The 18,827-nt window shown below is 35.4% G+C and overlaps 1 protein-coding gene across 1 annotated transcript in view; it reads left to right on the top strand.

Annotated features, from left to right (window-relative positions):
* The window catches only part of LOC107592529 (CUB and sushi domain-containing protein 3-like), a 309,662-nt gene that overhangs the window by 152,954 nt on the left and 137,881 nt on the right, over positions 1 to 18,827 (top strand). The window contains exons 21-26 of the mRNA XM_016282061.1: positions 265 to 453; positions 1,534 to 1,703; positions 2,207 to 2,353; positions 15,471 to 15,666; positions 16,906 to 17,097; positions 17,715 to 17,853. Of these exons, the coding sequence (XP_016137547.1) occupies positions 265 to 453; positions 1,534 to 1,703; positions 2,207 to 2,353; positions 15,471 to 15,666; positions 16,906 to 17,097; positions 17,715 to 17,853 (1,033 nt within the window). The remainder of the gene's footprint in view (positions 1 to 264; positions 454 to 1,533; positions 1,704 to 2,206; positions 2,354 to 15,470; positions 15,667 to 16,905; positions 17,098 to 17,714; positions 17,854 to 18,827) is intronic.

Raw genomic sequence — 18,827 nt, 5'->3', positions numbered from 1 at the left:
GAAAATGAGCCTATTTTCAAAAATAGTGGCGTGTTCCTTTAAAAATGCTGCCTACGTCAGCAGCTCACTAGGTTTCAGAATTAATTCCTTTAGTTATTCCTTTAGTTTTTACAGTTTACATGAATTGTCTGTCACATCCTCCAAGCTGTATTACAATAAGTTTTAGCATACAATAAGGTTCAACCTGTATAGCATAATGCACCAGCAAATGAGGTCATGTAGGAAAGTTTCCGGCTAAACTTTTTGCCTGTTTGTTTCGTTCAGAATATGATTTGGAGCCATGTGAGGACCCTGGTGTGCCCCAGTTTGGCAGGCACAGCGGTGGCCGATTTGGCATCGGCGACACCCTGACATTCTCCTGTGACCTTGGTTACCGTCTGCAGGGTGCTCGAGAAATCACTTGCCTGGGCGGTGGGCGGCGCATATGGAGTGCACCTCTGCCAAGGTGTGTGGGTACGTGGTCAGCTGCTCTCATTTTGCTTGGACGTCCAGAGTTTGACTAGTCTCCATGGTTGCATTCGAGCTCAACGACGATAGGCTATTGAGCTGTACTGTATGTTCTAAATGGAGTAGTAGTGTACTACTCAAAGCATGCTGCACAGTATACTGTATCCCACATATTATAGACCTAAAAAAGAAATGTACTTAAAACAATTTTCACTCAAAATTGCTTGTCAATTTCACAAATAATTACAAGAAAATTGCAAAAGATGCATTAAATTAGATGTGAAATTCTGAAGTAGAAAGACTGCAACTGTATGATCTAGTGAAAAGTACTCCAATAATCTTCAAAAAATATTTTTTTCAATGTACTTGTAGTAGTACTTATTAAATAGTACTTTGAAAAGCATGCATTATAAATTGTGTTCTCCTAATTGTTATAGCATGCAAATAAGTTTCATGTTTAATTTAGTGATTTGCATCTAGTTTTGGAAGTAAATATGGTTATTTGGCATTTTTTAATAAACAATTTTGAGACTTTTCTTTGACTGAAATAGTGTTTTCTTGTAAAATGTACTCCAATCTTTGTTTTATTTACAACTTTGAGAAATAATTTTTTAGAGTGTATTTGTTGTATACTATATACTACTTATTACTAAAATAGTGCTTCAGTAGTATACAGTATGTATTGATTAACATTTTAAATGGTAATGGTATTATAAAATGCAAAACATGTTTCATGTTTAATTCATTGATTGGCATCTAGTTCTTTATTGACTTTTTAATCCAATTTGAGTACAATTTCTTATCCTTTGGCAGTGTAATCAAATGATGAATCATAAAAGAGAAACTGCAGATGATTTTTCTTCATATGTTGAAAATGGAATGTCAAGTTGAACGCATTGCATTGATACAGTACTGACTCGAATGCAACTAATGAGTGACCAAATGTTGTTCAATGTTTTTGTTATGTTGTAATGATATGTTGTCTTTCTGGATACCTACATTTTTGCTTTTCCTTTATTTCCCCAAATTGACACTTTTTCCGCATTGCTTTTCTACTATGTCACTACGGTTCCCCATTGTCCGTAGCTGAGTGCGGCTCAACCGTTTCCAAGAACGCCGGTGTCCTGTTGTCCCCAAACTACCCCCGCAATTACGAGAACAACCACGAGTGCATCTACAACATTCAAGTACAAGCAGGAAAAGGAATCAACATCTCAGCTATCACCTTTAATCTGGCTCAAGGCGATGTTCTAAAAGTAAATATTACGTATACACCCTTTGCCAGTTTGTACAAGTGTGCAACACACATTCAATTGATTCTAAAAAGTACCAAAAACACTTAATTTAATTGAAAATGTACTGTTTTACACAATATTCTTCTATTTGCAATGCATATTGATGCTTAAAACAGTGTATTGTTTGCTTAGCAACACATTAACACAAACTCAGCGTTTTTTCTTGCATTTTATTTAGGCGTCTAACGTTTTTTGATGTTACTTGTTTTCTTGCTACTTGTTTAAGATGGTAGTCTCTTGTAAACTTTCATTGTAAGGGTATTACAAACGTTTTACATGAAAATGTAACATTGCCTTACATTCACATAACCAAGAAAAAATGTTTTTAAAACTGTAAAAAAAATGGATTTCTGAGAACTTTCTCAGAACATTCAAAAATAACATTTTCATAACATTACTAAAACGTTCTTAGAGCGTATTTCATTAGCTGAGAAACTCTATACTTTTCTGATCTGTTTTCCCAGTTGTATGATGGTCCAGACAACACTGCAGAAGTTCTGGGAGGTTTCTCTGGTTCTTCTTTGTTGGGTCAGTCATTGACCAGCACGTCAAATCACCTGTGGCTGGAGTTTTATTCTGATCAAGAGGATACCGCCGAGGGTTTTAAGCTGGTTTACAACAGTAAGTCTTCTCATACTCTTACTTTCTTCCACACTGCTTGTAGAAACTCACACACATTAGAGATTCCAGTCTTTAATCTGTCACTTAGATTACATGACTTAAGTAGCCCTTCGCAAGCTACCTCCGTGGTGTAGCTTTTATTACCGAAAAGTGAAAATAAAATCAACCTGCGTTCATTAGGCACTTGCTGCAGACATCAATTGAGTTGAGTTCATTTGGGGTGTTCATATTCTTGTTAAGCGCTCAGAAGCTCCTGAAACTAGTCGAGTGTCGCCCACAAGCTAACAGAAGAAATAATCGAGTGGGGCATGATTGTAGTTGTCGCAAAGTGATTATAAAGTCTGAACTACTCGAAAGATGATAATTAAATTCAGTCCTACCAAGACTGCAAATGACTGTACTTTTATTAGTCCCATCTGGATTTCATAAAGTTGCAATTAAAAAGGCTTTTCTCGCACAATGCGTCGTCATAATTTACTGATAAATGAGAGTCCGCTGTGGGAATTTGTCTGAGTGCTGAACTCCTGCACCCTTGCAAAAGTTCCAATGTTTTCACAGTCTTCTTAAAGGTTTATTCAAAACTCTGGGTTTCATAAGAATTTTATTTTTTATTTTTTTCAAAGAAGTCTCTCATACTCACTAAGGCTTCATTTATTTTGATAAAAATACAGTAAAATAGTGATATTGTGAAATATTGTTTTTGTTTAGAATAATTGTTTTCTATTTGAATATATTGTAAAATGTAATTTATTCCTGTGAGGCAAAGCTGAATTTTCAGCATCATTACTTCAGTCTTCAGTGTCACATGATCCTTCAGAAATCATTCTAACATGCCGATTTGCTGCTCAAGAACCATTTCTGATTATTATTAATGTTGAAATCAATTGTGCTGCTTCATATTTTTTATGGAAACTGTGATGCATTGATTTCAAGATCCTTTGATGAATGTAAAGTTAGAAAGAACAGTATTTATTTGAAATTATTATTTTTTTAAACATTATAAATGTTTTTACTGTCAATTTAATCAGTCCTTGCTGAATAAAAGTATTAATTTCTTTCTTTCAAAATAAATCTTACCAACTCTAAAATGTTGAACAGTATTGTACACATTTAGGATGCTGTCAGTGAATTGATATTGTACAAAAATGTCTAACATCATTAAAAATTGGCTTTGGTAAATAAATAAAATGTTACTGTTTGTTAATACAAGTGATTTACAAAACTGTAAGAAACTATTTTTAATAGGAACTGAAATTTAGGATGTTTTATCAGATTGTAAGAATGATAATCTGACCATTGTGGATGTAAATGACAGGAGCGAATCTAGATGTCATTGATTGTCACATTACATGCACAAAATATTTATTTGGAATAATAATGTTAAATACATTTTTATTGGCAGATGTAATAATTAGTTAATTTTGGGTGTTGTGTGTACATTTCTATGTAGGAATGCCTACAGATGTGAATGAGATTTCCCGCTCCCTCTCAATCTTTGTGTCATAAACCACCTCTCACCTCACAGCGGAATATATTAGCTCAATTAATTTTCATTTCTGGATTAATATCTTCATTTCACTGTCAGCTTGAACTGTATAATTGTTCCCAGCACTCGCTGCACCACACACACGGTTTATTGCTTTTGTAATGAAACCCTTTGAATTAGCGCATTTTATGCATGGATTATTAGTGCCATTGAGAAAGCACAGAGACTCTTAATTTCCTTTGTTTGAAATTATAGGTTTTTCTTTTCTCATGAGAAGTTTTCTAATGTGTCTACCACAGTTCACAGTGCTGTATTATTTGATATCTTAATCATAAAGCATGCAAGGCTCTGCAGCAGGATTATAGCTGATTGTAGCGTAATGGTATCATCCCAGCATGAGGAAAAAATGATTATGAATGAGGTTAAAAGGGTCATATTATGTGATTTCAAGTTTTCCTTTCTCTTTGGGGTGTTACAAGCTGTTCGTGAATAGATAAGATCCCTGAAGTTGCAAAGACTAAAGTCTCAAACCCAAAGAGATATTCTATTTAAATGTTAAGACTCGTCTATGCCCTCCTAAAACGCCTCGTTTAAACACACCCCCACGTCTACGTCACTGTGTGGGAAGATTTGCATAACACCGCCTAAATGTATGCGGAAAGAAACTCTAGACAAACATTTGTTGTCACATTTGTGGATACAACTAGAAATCAGCGGTTAAGTTGTATTTACAACACTGTTCCAGAACAGTTCAACCCAAATATTCATGTGTGTGCAACGCATTTTATGGAGGACTGTTTCCTGATCCTGGTAGAGTAGACTACAATGCTGTTCTGACTCACAGCCTGTAAGTAGGTTTTCATATTTAAAGAATTTGCCACTGATGAATAAAACGTGAGTTTTGATCAGTGTACAGTAGTGCTTGATGTTTGTTGTTTCTCCAATCACAAATGCAGACATGGTTTTATGTTTACGCGGCACGATGCGATGCAACGCAACGCGTAAAAAGACAGTATAAGTCATTATAATCAGTAATTATGTCCCCATTGGATGCTACAAATGCCTCGTTTGTAATGGGTTTTATTGGTTTTGTCTCGTCGCGCCGGGACACGGCATCACAGTATGGTAGGGGCATAATATTTCCGTCACACGCTTGAGGTATTCGACCAATCACAACGCACTGGATCGCTGGCCAATCAGAGCATACATCGCTTTTCAGACCGATGAGCTTTGTAAAAATCGATGCGTTTCAGAAAGGCGGGGTATAGAGGAGAAACAATAATGTACAGTATGTGTAAAATAATGTGTTTTTTGAACCTTAAACCGCATAAACACATTTCATTACACCAAATACACAAAATAATGTTCTTTTTTAGCAACATCATATGACCCCTTTAATGGCGGTACTGAGCACCGCTTCAGCTCTTTGACAGTGGAGGTGTGACTTGCTAATGCCCAGTGCTGGAGGCGTTCAGATGGACTTGCTCATTTACTGCGTGGCACTAACAGCCTCTCATTTGTCTATCAGGCACTGTTAACATGCTGAATTACATCCCATGCATTTGGATGTTGACCTTAGCTGTGCTAAAAAGAAAAAGTGAGAACTCAGAACAAAGTGTTCGTTAAAGGAATAGTTCATCATATTTAGTTGCATGCCATTTCACTTAGTTGATTTGTTTCATGTAATATAAAAGAATATAAAAGATTAGAATATATAATATTATATAATATCCAGTAACTAGCATCAAACATTAAATATTAATGTGCAATGTATCTTTTAAAGGAATATTTTGGCCATATATATATATATATGTATGTATGTAGTGGACAGCACATTCCAGGGCCCAGTTTATGGCGGGGCCCCACTCTGACCACAATAGTGGACAAAGGTTTGCTACAATTTGATTGGATCTTGGTGGACTAACATAAGCAAACGGTCACTGTCATTAACACACCTTAATTGACACGTGATCCAAATATCATAATGTCAGTACCCATGGGAGAGTACCCATCACTACACTATTTCGCCTCCCTAGGTTTTTGAAAGCAAAATGCACTACATATATATATATATATATATATTATTGATGCTAAAGAGTTCAATTTTGTTCTCATGTGACAACAGCACTTTCTCCCAAGCCTTCTCTGGGACGGTAACTCCTGGTGGGCTTGGATTGTGATTCTTTCACCCACACCTACAGTAGTTTTAATGAATTAATTAGCTGTATCATTCTCTTGTTAAAATCTGATTAGGATTAAATGGTTGGAATGATATTATTTGTGCTCCTGTTCACTGTAATTGCATATGACAGGAAATACACAGGAAATTGTGTTTGCTTGTAAAATTTAATTGTACAAATCAGAAAGGAGAGAGTGGGAATCTTCATTTGGAGGCTTGGGGACAATTTTGCAGCTCTGCAATTCAGTTGATTTCAGAGGTTAACTTTGTTGAAATGATTGATATGATTGTTATATGTGCTCCTGTTCACTGTAATTGCATATGACAGGAAATACACAGGAAATTGTGTTTGCTTGTAAAATTTAATTGTACAAATCAGAAAGGAGAGAGTGGGAATCTTCATTTGGAGGCTCGGGGACAATTTTGCAGCTCTGCAATTCAGTTGATTTCAGAGGTTAACTTTGTTGAAATGATTGATATGATTGTTATGAAGCAGAAAAACAATTCTTTTGAAATGTCTTTTTACACATGAAATGGTCAAAAGTATCTGGGCTCCCCTTTTGATTATTGCTCTTTTAGCGTTACACATACAGTACTGCTGGTTTGTCTGAATGAGTGAATTCCTACATCCTTGTTCCAACATCTAGTGGAAAACCATTCCAGAAGAGTGGACCGTTTTATACAGTAGCAGTAGGATGGACCGACTTCATATTAATACCCATGGTTTTGAAATTAAATGCTCAGCAAGCATGTTTGGATGCACATAATTCTGGTCTTGTACTGTATTTTGAACTCCAGCAGCTTGGTGTAATTCCACACATTGCTGGGTGGTCTCTAACACATCGGTTGGGTGTTTCTTCAACTCTGGCCACCTTTGATCATGTTAACGTTTAGAAAGTAAATATTCTTAAAACACACATTTCACACTCTCTCTAATATATTTAGGTTTGTCTTTTCCCTTCCTGATGTCTGATAACATTTTGTGGTGGAATAGACACAATTTTTTGGGGTAATTTAAGGATAATTTGTTTTATGTTTGCTTTTTATGCATCCTACTAAATAGTTATGTAAATGCTATCCTAAATAATATATATATATTTTTTTTAAGTTCAGTGTTAGATTTTTACTTTGCAGTGTACTTTAATCTCATTGATAACCAAATACAAAAACGTTTGAATAAATTGTGGTGTGTGATGAACATTTTCAAAGTGAGGAATTAAAAAAAAATAATAATAATAATTAAATTATTTTGATCCAAGAAATATTGAAATGTTTAATATTACCCTTTAAATAATGGTTTAATATAAACAAATAAAATAAAATAAAAATCTGTAACCTGTTGTTTCATCTAGTTGCCAAACCAACATTTCTTGTTTTTATTACTTTTTATTACTGTTAGTAGTAAAATAACTAAATCTAAATAAAATAAAACCCATAAATGCAGATAATACAGATTAATAACAACATTTCTTGTTTTTATTACTTGAAGTAATAAAAGAATCATAATAATAGTAAAGTAGTAAATATAGTAAAACAGTAAAATATGAGTAAAAAAAGAAAAAAAAGACCAACACAAAAAAATTACTAAAATGTACTAAAACAGCAATGCATTTTCATTACATACGATTTAAAAATAGCATGCAGTATATGTACAGAACTCAATAAGTAGTAAGATTGTGTTTTGTTCCAAGCACAGCCACTGGGCATGTGCATCCTTAATCCTGAGCATTTATATTTACATGGATTCCACTTAATTGCAGTTGCAGCTGTGTTCGTTGTGTGTCCACAAATACCTTGCATGTTTTTGTTGTGAATAATTGATCTGCGAGAATGTGGCTGTCACGCGTCCTGCACCGGCAGCTCCGTGCTTGATGTGTTTACAGCCTGCTTTTAGTCCTTCACCATCTTACACGTTTTACCCAATTAAACTTTGATCCCAATGCATTGAGGATTTGTGTAATTGTCCTGTTTTGTTCACCTTGTTTGACTGCTTTATGCAAACACAAGACTGAAGCTTATGTGTGTAATTTTTCTGATTTTGAGTACTTTCTATTATCCCATTTTAATGTACAGAGACAACTTTAAGTAAACCATGGTTATGCTTTACAGTAAGGTTCAGTTCATTGCCATTAGTTGCATTAGGTAACATCAACTAACAGTTTTCACAGCATTTTTCATGATAATTTTATTTTACAAATTACAATGTTAATGTACCTTGAAAAATTAAATACATTTGAATTAAATTGTGATAAATTATAAGTATATAAATGTTATTTTTAAATATTTAAATTGTATTTATAAATATATAAATAAATTGAATAAAAAATATATATAATAATTTATTTTTTTTAATAATTAAAACGTTTTTAATTTTTCATGATTCAAGATGTAGATTATTAATTCCTTTTTTAAATTTTTTGTTGTTGACTGTTAACATGCAAATCATGTTGTATAATATAGAAATTAGAAATTAAATTAAAGCTACAAGCAGAGTTGAAAGGGTCCCAGTGAACGGTGAGCAATATGCATTTAAAGTGGTAAATATAGGAGGAATATGTCATCAGTAATTTATATGTGCCAAACTTTGTGCTGCCAGATGGGGGTGCTATGACTATAACTGAATATTGGCATGTAGATGTCTTCAGGCCAGGACATTTATCAAACATATGAAGTTTGGTGCAGATTGAACATGGTATGTTTGAATTGGTGTAAAACATGACATTTCCTGTTGCCAGCACGTGGCGCTATGATTATAACAGAATATTGGCCTTTAGATGTGTTCAGGCCAGGACTCTTATTGAATGTGTGAAGTTTGGGGCAGATCCGATATTGTATGGTATATAGTTATGCCTGGTTCAGACTACATGATTTTAGCCCGATTTTGCCACGATTTGCTTGACGTAGGGTGTCGTGGGGATTCGTAAATGACAATGGGCGTCGGAACGCAAGATTCCATCGTTTCAGCACGTGTAGTGTGTCATAGTGGACGACAACCGATTCCACGTCTGCGATGCTTCACGACATCATGACAGAAATATTAGCATGTTTAATTTTTTTCCGTCGTCTATGACGAGTTCTGTCACATTGGTGACATTGACCAATAGCAGCACAGAAGCTCTTTCATACACGGGTTTCAAACATGGCAAAACGAAAGAGAGATGATAGTGCTGCTAGGCGGAATTATGAGATGGAGGAAAGGTTCGTGGAGCTATGGCAACAGTACTCCTGCATGTATGATGTGTCATCGAGGGACTACCACAACAGAACAAAGAAAACAAAATGCTGGCGAACTATAGTGGAAGCGCTTCAGCAATGTTTACACTCTTGTTTTCGGGAAGTCAGTCGCTAGTTCCGCCTTCTCGAAGACATCACGCGCGTCGTTAAAGACGGCACGCAATGAATGGTCGGGAAGCAACGTGTAGTCTGACATGTTTCTTGTCCACGCCACGACAAGATTTTTGGAGTCAAAATCATGTAATCTGACAAAGTGACTATCATGATCGACAAAAATATTGTGTAATCTGAACCCGGCATTACAACAACTTCTATTCCCATGGCGAAACATCAAACTTTGTCAGGCCACCAAGGACACACCTTTTAACGACAACTCAAAACCTTCGCAATTTAACATCGCAAAGGCCTTTAGAGTAGACTGACCAAATATAATATTGATGTCATTAAATCTCTTGGAGGAGTTTGTTAGAGCATAGAACATGCTACTTCCTGTTGCCAGCAGGTGGCATTATGACTATAACTGAATATGGGCATGGGCATGTGTTCAGGACAAGACTCTCATCAAACATGTGAAGTCTGGGGCAGATCGGACATTGTATGCCTGAAATAACTCTTCCTGTTTCATTGCAAAACATCGAAGTTTGTCACGCCGCCACGGACATGCCCTTCAACAAAAACTCAAGATCTGTGCAATTTAACATCACAAAGGGCTTTAGATTATACTGACAAAATTTGATGTTGATCTGTTAAAATCTGTAGGAGGAGTTTGTTTAAATACAACGCCTGAAAATGGCAAAAACAGCATACAACTTGCAGAGAAAATGTTGGGTTTCGGACTTCGTACAGGGAGACTTTTTTGTAGGTATTGGTGTGTTACATGTGTCTACTGAATTTCGTACATGTATGTTCAACATAGCTTGAGAGGCACTTTGTTACACTTTGTTAGGTGGCGCTATCAAGCTATTTTGCCATACCCACTTCTGAAACCCGTATCGGATGTAAATTTTTGCCACTTCTGGTGTGTGTGCGCAAAGTTCTATGAGTTTTCGAGCATGTTTAGGCCCTCAAAAATGCGATTCACTGCGAATATATATATATATATATATATATATATATATATACACACACACACACACACACACACAAATACACAAACAAATGAGAAACATAAGAAATTAATAAAACATTTTTTAAATACATTTTTTGTTTCTACAAGATTCAAGATGTAGGTTGTAAATGCGAAGTAATATCAGAGCTTTATCAAGTTATTTTTAATTTGGAGTAAATGAATTGTGCAACAGGAAAGTGTATTAAGCATGTTGGTTGCAACATTGATTTCTTGTCGACTGTTAGCATGCACCAATTCATCTTAGTGTCGCTTGCTTATTTGGTCAATCGAGAACTACAAAACATTTAGCTTAGCAATGCCATCTTAGATGTTTACTGGTTGTGTTTGTATTTTGCTGTTCAAGGATTCATTTGCATTGTTAATCAGAGATTGGTTCATTGCTCAAATCCTGAGTTTAATGTGCTTATAAGAGCTTGTACTGTTAATGACTAGATAATCTCTTGCTCACGTAGCCTTGAGATTTATACAGTGCAAACATGAAGTACTCACTGGGGAAAATGTTTTTTTGAGTACATACTCATTTTGAGAGTGAATATTTATAATTACCATGTTGAAAAGACCAGCATATGTTGTGTTTTGGATGCTGTTTGCTGCTTCAGAATGGGATGTTGTCCAGGATGGCGATTCGGCCACCAGCTGCACAATTGTAGACAACTGAGAAGCTCTAACTTAATCGCATTAAATTACTATTTACAACTTCTGCATGCTCTTCCATTAGTTTTCCCTGCAAAGTTAAAGCATATTGTTTGCTGGTTATCAGTATAAGTATGTTTTGGGTACTTTCTTTCCAAAACATGGCTGTATAGGCTGCTCTGACATGATTTTATTCTTGTATAAATTCTTAATTATCCAGCATGCTGTTTTTATGACCCCAAATTAATTGAGAGACCATATGGATTATTTATACTTTTAAAAATGTATTTGTCATGCCTCGTGCTGCATGAACATTTGAACTGCAAAAAGTTCAAACCAGTTATAGCACATAAAAACATATATTTTCTTATGCATAACTATTTTAATTATATGTTGATAAAAATCCATATTACTTGTTAGCTGCCCAGCTAAATAACAATAATCAGGTTGTGCAGATTAGTATTGGCCATATGATACCATATAAGATCTTGAAATTATTAGTCAGTTATTAGTCAGTGTGAACTATGGAAGCTTGTTTCCTCCACTGAATAAAAACGACTTTTTTTCTCAGAATTTTGTGGTATTAATCCACAAATGTGAGTTGTACTGTTAGATTTGTGAGATATAAACTCACAATAAAGTAAATAGAATATAAATATATACTACATAAACTTGAAATATAAACTGTGTTTGCTTTTTTCTCAGAAATGCAAGTTTATTTCTTGCAATTCTCAGTTTATAACACAGCTGCAAGTTATAAAGTCAGAATTGTGAGATATAAACGTGCAATTATAAAAAAATGTCAGAATTGTGAGCTTACTTTTTTCCTCAGAATTGGACTTTATAACTAGCAATTTCAAGTTTATATCTCACAATGAGAGAAGTCATCAGAATTGTGATTTTTATATATTAATTTTGAAACACAAGTCAGAATTCTGAGATTTAAACTCAGACTAGCCAAACCGGCTCTTACCAGCATAAAACGGCCTGGAATATGTGCCATGTTTTTTTTTTTTTTTCTCTCAAAAGGGAATTGTCTTTAGTTTCTCTTTCTTTGTTTCCAAATCAGTCACTTAAAGTTTTGTTTCACTAAAGATGCTACCTTAGAAGGCAGCTGCCATGTAGTCAGCACAGGTAGATCAAAGAAAAAAGCCTCAGTCTCAAAATGCTTCAATCCCATGCAAACTATAAAAGAACTTCACGTAAGTTGATTGGTCTCATACAGCCATCAATATTTACGAGTCCAGCATGTATGATGAAATTGATGAAGAATAGAGAAGTCAAGATGAAGTAGCCGTGCTCTCTGTAGATGGAATCCGGTGAGCAGATGCTGGAAGCTTGCTTCGGGGGTCTGCTTGCTCTTATGACAGCGCCTTGGGAATTTAGACATCAAAATGGTGCACATTGAGGCTGTGCTAAATATTTCATGCAAAAGCTAGCTGATAAATGCCTCACTTTATAAAGCTATTTTCCCTCTTCACAAAACAGATCACATGCAATTATAAAATGCAGTATAAAATACTCATTTTTTTAGGTTCTTGTAGTTTTCCTCAATTACTAAGCAGGTTGTTGTTCACCATACAGATCACTTTCTGCTGTTATTTCTGTTAAGATTGATTTTTTTAATCATTCTATCTGGGTTTTTTAGAGACCTTAGTGCTGAATGTGTAAAAATAAAGTAGCATTTCCAGCAAGCACAATTTGACGCTGTATAATGCAAGGGGTTTAGGAGTGGTTGCAAAGGGGTTCTAAGTTTCTAAGTGATTGCTAAGATGTGGCTAGGTGGTTGATAAGGTGTGCTAGGGTGTTCTGTGTTACTTTTGCTCATACTCTGGGTTAGAGGTCACTTGCCATGCATGTTTGAACCACATATGTGACCCTGGACCACAAGACCAGTCTTAAGTCTCTGGGGTATATTTGTAGCAATAGCCAAAAATACACTGTATGGGTCAAAATTATTGATTTTTCTTTTATGTCAAAAATCATTAGGATATTAAGATCATGTTCCATGAAGATATTTTGTAAATTTCCTACTGTAAATATATTAAAACTTAATTTTTGATTAGTAATATGCATTGCTAAGGACTTCATTTGGACATCTTTAAAGGCGATTTTCTCAATATTTAGATTTTTTTTTGCACCCTCAAATTCCAGATATTCAAATAGTTGCATCTCGGCCAAATATTGTCCTATCTTAACATACATCAATGGAAAGCTTATTTATTCAGCTTTCAGATTATGTATAAATCTCAATTTCGAAAAATTGACCCTTATGACTGGTTTTGGGGTCCAGGTTCACATATAATGATCATAATATCATAGAGTCTTGGTTGTGAGCTTTTGCGAATTGGATCGTTTTAAGAAAAATTAGTTTGTGCACTTTCAGGCTGCATTATTTTACTTGCATTATTCAGGCTTCATTGGTAATGCTGGTCTGTAGTGTCACAACCTGGTTATTGTTTTAGGTGGATCGCTGATTTCTTTTTTTTTCAAGATGCAATTTTAACATATAATATCATATACAAATGTACAACAGTGTCATTGGGTTGAACCCTTTCAAAAGGTACTAATATGTACACTTTTTTTTTTGCCAGATTGCACTTTCAGAGTGCTAATATGTAGAATTTAGAGGTAAATAAGATTTCTAGTTCACCCCAAAATTACATTTTTGTCATTTATTCACCCTCATATCGTTCCAAACCCGAGTTTCTTATGTTGAACACAAAAGAAGGTATTTTGTAGAATTTTGAAGAACCAAACAGTTGTTTGCCCCATTGACTTCCATAGTAGGGAAAGAAATACTATGGAAGTCAATGAGGACCATCAGCTGTTTGATTACCAGAACTATTCAAAATATCTGCTTTTCTAGGTGCTATTAACTAGTTTCACCATTTCACATTTCATTTAAATGATCATGCAGTAAGACAAATTAATTTCAAAAAGGAATTGCAAAAATATTGACTGTTCTCTAACAGGTTTCCCAAACCCTCCACCTGCATTTCCATAGGTTGAACAAACACAAAGTCCCGCTCTAAAATCATGTGATTGGTTGATTCAAAGTCAAGTCAAGTCACCTTTATTTATATAGCGCTTTTAACAATACAGATTGTGTCAAAGCAACTTTACAGCATTAAATAGGAAAATAGTGTCAATAATGCAAAATGACAATAGTAAACACTCAATTTTCAGTTAAAGGCAGTTCATCATTGAATTCAGTGATGTCATCATCCAGCTCAGTTCAGTTTAAATAGTATCTGTGCAATCAAGTCGACGATATCGCTGGAAATTAAGTGTCCCCAACTAAGCAAGCCAGAGGCGACAGCGGCAAGGAACCAAAACTCCATCGGTGACAGAATGGAGAAAAAACCTTGGGAGAAACCAGGCTCAGTCGGGGGGCCAGTTCTCCTCTGACCAGACAAAACCAGCAGTTCAATTTCAGGCTGCAGCAAAGTCAGATTGTGCAGAGGACTCATCTGGTGTGACTCATCAAGTGTTGCTCTACACTTATGGTGCTCAAGTAAAAAGAGTAATGTTTTGATTTTGTGTTTACACTATTCAGGGGAATCAGCCTATGAATGGTTTACTTAGTTGTCTTTGCATATTGAACTTGAATATATAAAAGTATAAAAAAAAAGAGAGACACTCCAGCTCTAAAGAGGCCATTGAAAATATATCAGACATCATAATCTCTAGGGGCGGCTGTCTTTTTCTCGAGTGTTTCTCTGCGTTCATTACATTACCATTGTAATGACAGTAGTTTCTTTGTCACGAGGAAAGCTGTTTGCTCATGAGAAGAGCGTTTGCTCAGGCTGATCCATAATGTGCTACTGAAACAAGTGCTTTAATGAGCGATGTAGTGCAGATATTGTGTCTCAGACCGCCATAATGATAATACGTCCTTTATTTTTGTGATATATGCTGCGGTCCACAGCTTTTCATGCAAGGCCGAGCTCATAAATAACGTGGACAGAGTTTTAACGTTTAATTAATGACATGCACAAGCAACGTAGTTAAAAGTGGTGTCTCGTGCATGCATAATTACGGCCCATTGTTGCACGGCCACGTCGGGACGGTGAGGGAGCGGCATGGTCGATGTGCTTTAGAAGTACTTTTCTCGCTTAGTTCGTGTTAAAGGTATAGTTCACCCAAAAATGAAAATTCTGAATTTCTTTCTTCTGTTGAACATAAAAGAAAATATTTTGATGAATGTTGGTAACCAAACAGTTGCTGGTCCCCATTGACTTCCATAGTATGGAAAATAAAAATAAATAAATAAAAACTACTATGGAAGTCAATGTGGACCAACAACTGTTTGGTCACCAACAATCTTCAAAACATCATGGCAGATGTTGTGAAGTGTTACCTAATTATTGGTACATGGGAATTTTAGTCTGTGTAATTCAGTGTAAATCAGGTTTTAATTTAAGTGTCTGTTTTAGTCTGCAGTTCTTGGCTTTTGACACGGAGGCATCGCATGATATCCTGAAGGTTTGGGACGGGCGTCCGGAAAACGAGATGGCTCTGAAGGAAGTGAGTGGTTCGCTGTTACCCGACGGCATCCACAGCACTCTCAACGTGGTCACCATCCAGTTTGAGACGGACTTCTACATTAGCAAATCTGGATTCGCCATTGACTTCTCAAGTAAGTACTTTTCTTTCAAACCAGAGGAGTTCCGCAGTACACAGTTGTAGTATCAAGTAAAAGAAAATTAGCTAATGAAGCCTTTGAGATGAATGGTGAAACATTTTTAGTAGAAGTGGATGGCATGAATAAATGTTCCATCATTTTCAAACTATTCATTTTATATTACAGTAATGGTGTGTGTCATGATTATAGTTGCCTGTGCTGGAAATTAGAGTTTGATTCATCTTTCATGAATCACTCTAAACACTTAATTTCAATTAATCGATTCAAAACTTTGTGTAGAATTAGTTTAAATAAAAATAACATACTGTATGAACATAAATGTGGCTGTTTATTTCTCTGAGGTTAAATTTGTGCATATAAATAGTAATAAATAACTGTACTTTTTCAAAAAAAATTGGGGTGGAAGGAAGTCTCTTCTGCTCACCAAGGCTGCATTTATTTGATCAAAAATAGTAAAACTGTAATATTGTGAAATATTATTACAATCTAAACTGTTTTCTATTTTAATATATTTTAAAATTTAATTTATTCTTGTGATCAAAGTTGAATTTTCAGCATCATTACTCCAGTCTGCAGTGTCACATGATCCTTCAGAAATCATTCTAATATGCTGATATGCTTTTCAAGAAAAATTTGAAATAGAGATCATAGAAGTCAAGAATCATAGAAATCAAGAAGTATTTGAAATCTTTTGTTACATCATACATAAATGTACTGCCACTGTTGATTAAATTAATGCAACCTTGCTTAATAAAAGTATTAATTTCTATCAAAAAATAACACTGCTCCCAGACTTTTGAATGGTAATGTATGTTCCTTGTGTTTATTTAGTGAAAAACAGTACAGCAAAGATGCATTGATTGTTTCTTTTAAATTTTTTTTTATTTTTATTATTTTACTTTTTGCATAAGACACTTTGAATGTAATTGCCTAAAAAGGTGCTTGGCCAGAATAATGCTTCCTCAGCCTGAAGAAAGTAAAAACCTTTTTAAAGTAAATACATAAAGAGGCTTTAAAACACCTGCATCCATTAGCAAGTGATTTTGCAGTACAGTAGCTCAGACTTATTCCACACCCGTGTTAGACGGTGTTCTACTCAGCCGAGCCCCCACTGAGCCATTGTTTGCTACCGAGGCCACGCAACCTCATTTCCGAGCGGGAAATGCTACCTCCTGCGGAGATATCCTGGTAAGCGAAAAGTGAGCACAGCCGGTCACCGTTACCATTTTGCAGGTTCAGTGGCGACCGCCTGCAGGGACCCGGGGACGCCCATGAACGGCAGCCGCAGCGGAGAGGGCAAAGAGCCTGGCGACACGGTGACCTTTGCGTGTGATCCGGGCTACGACCTGCAAGGCGAGCCCAGGATCACCTGCATTCAGGTGGACAACAGATTCTTCTGGCAGCCCAGCCCTCCTACATGTATCGGTGAGATTTATTCAATTTGCAGCGATGCCGCCTGAGGCCTGTGAAATACGGGCAGCCTCTCATTTCACACTTGTCAGCTCTGACGAAATGTCTAAGATAACTAGCCGAAATGACTTGAATCACCCTTTATAAAAGGCCTGGAATAATAAATCTCTTTGATGGAAATTTCTGATCACATGCCCAGTCAGCACTTAAACCTCTAGGTTGTAGGAAACTGGGGTGAAGACTTCCCATGATAAATGCTTCTAGGAAACTGCATTTATTTTCTGGATAGCGGGAGTCTGTGAAACCTATTTTCTTTCAACTGCCTTTAAATTTGAGTCACATTTAGACATTTTAAAGGTCAATCCGGTTTAAAGGCAGAGCAGGAGCTTAGGAATAATTTGAACGGTTGGGGGGGGTGGGAACTTATCAGCTTGGCTCATGAATATTAATAAAGTGGTTTGAATTTGAATCATAGCTAGTTATTGAATGATATATTAGCCAACATGGTCATTTACGCATGTGATATCTAGACATTTTGAGATAAAGTAGCAGCGCTCGCACACTACGGGGAGGGACAATTTCATATACTTTATTATCTCAGTACTTTATTAACAGAAAATAATCTCTTCCAGCTCCTTGTGGTGGAAACATTACAGGCTCATCTGGATTCATTCTGTCACCGAATTTCCCCCATCCGTACCCGCACAGCAAGGACTGCGATTGGTTCATCACGGTTCACCCTGATTATGTAATTTCCTTGGCATTTATCAGGTAGGATCGTCTACTTGAAGGACTATATGTCATTCTGAAAACAGGAAGATTTTTGTTAACAGAATTTTTTGTTACCCCTCCAAAAAAATTGAAGAACGTTTTTATCGACTCTAAAATGTGGTGTAACTATCATTATCATGCTTTTATCGTTTTTTATTCATATTTTGAATTAGATTTGATTTTTGTTATATTTTTTGTTTTTATCTTTTATTTTTATAGTTTTCATTTTAATTTGTTGCTTTTGTTGTGTTTGTCATTTTTATTAGTTCTCGTTCTTAAGTATATCTCTGTTTTTATTCATTTGTATTTTTAGCTTTAGTTATTGTAGTACATCAGTTTAAACTATGAAAATTAGAAATGTTGCCTTGTTTGTTTTATTTCAAGTACTTATTTCACAACTTAAAAAAAAAACCCTTCTTTAAACCCCCCCCCCCCCCCAAGAATCTCAGCCTTTTAATGAGACTTTTTTTTATATGTATTTCTTTATTGCTTTTTTATTTCTCAAGATGGATAAACTACCTAGACATTTTGACTTTGTCCCGCAAAAAAAAAACATCAAACTGAATTTTTGAAAAGGTTAATCATAGAGGAAATGTTTTCAAGTCATTGTCAGTGTGATTTGCATTTTTTATGTTTCTTTGAATAAATTATTACATCTGAACATATAAAATGAGTGTCACGTCACTGACCCATAACTGGTTCCATCTTAGACTGTAAATTAGAATTTGGTATTGATATATCAGACCGTGATCTGTGCACAAAAAACTCAATTAATTTCAAATTAACTTATGACTTAGAATTGTGTTTTTGTCAGTGTAGTAATTGGAAAAATATCTCTCTAGCTAGATATTCTCTGCGAGGCGTGCAAGGCGTAATTTCAAGTGACATTATTACAGTATTTACACATTTTCTCAAATGAATGGCATATTGTTGGTGCATTACCATTGCAGTCTTGGGACAAAAACAAATAATGA

Source organism: Sinocyclocheilus grahami, unplaced genomic scaffold, assembly GCF_001515645.1.
Source record: "Sinocyclocheilus grahami isolate Dianchi unplaced genomic scaffold, SAMN03320097.WGS_v1.1 scaffold153.1, whole genome shotgun sequence".
NCBI classification, from domain to species: Eukaryota; Metazoa; Chordata; class Actinopteri; order Cypriniformes; family Cyprinidae; genus Sinocyclocheilus; species Sinocyclocheilus grahami.
This window is presented reverse-complemented; position numbering and strand designations above follow the sequence as displayed.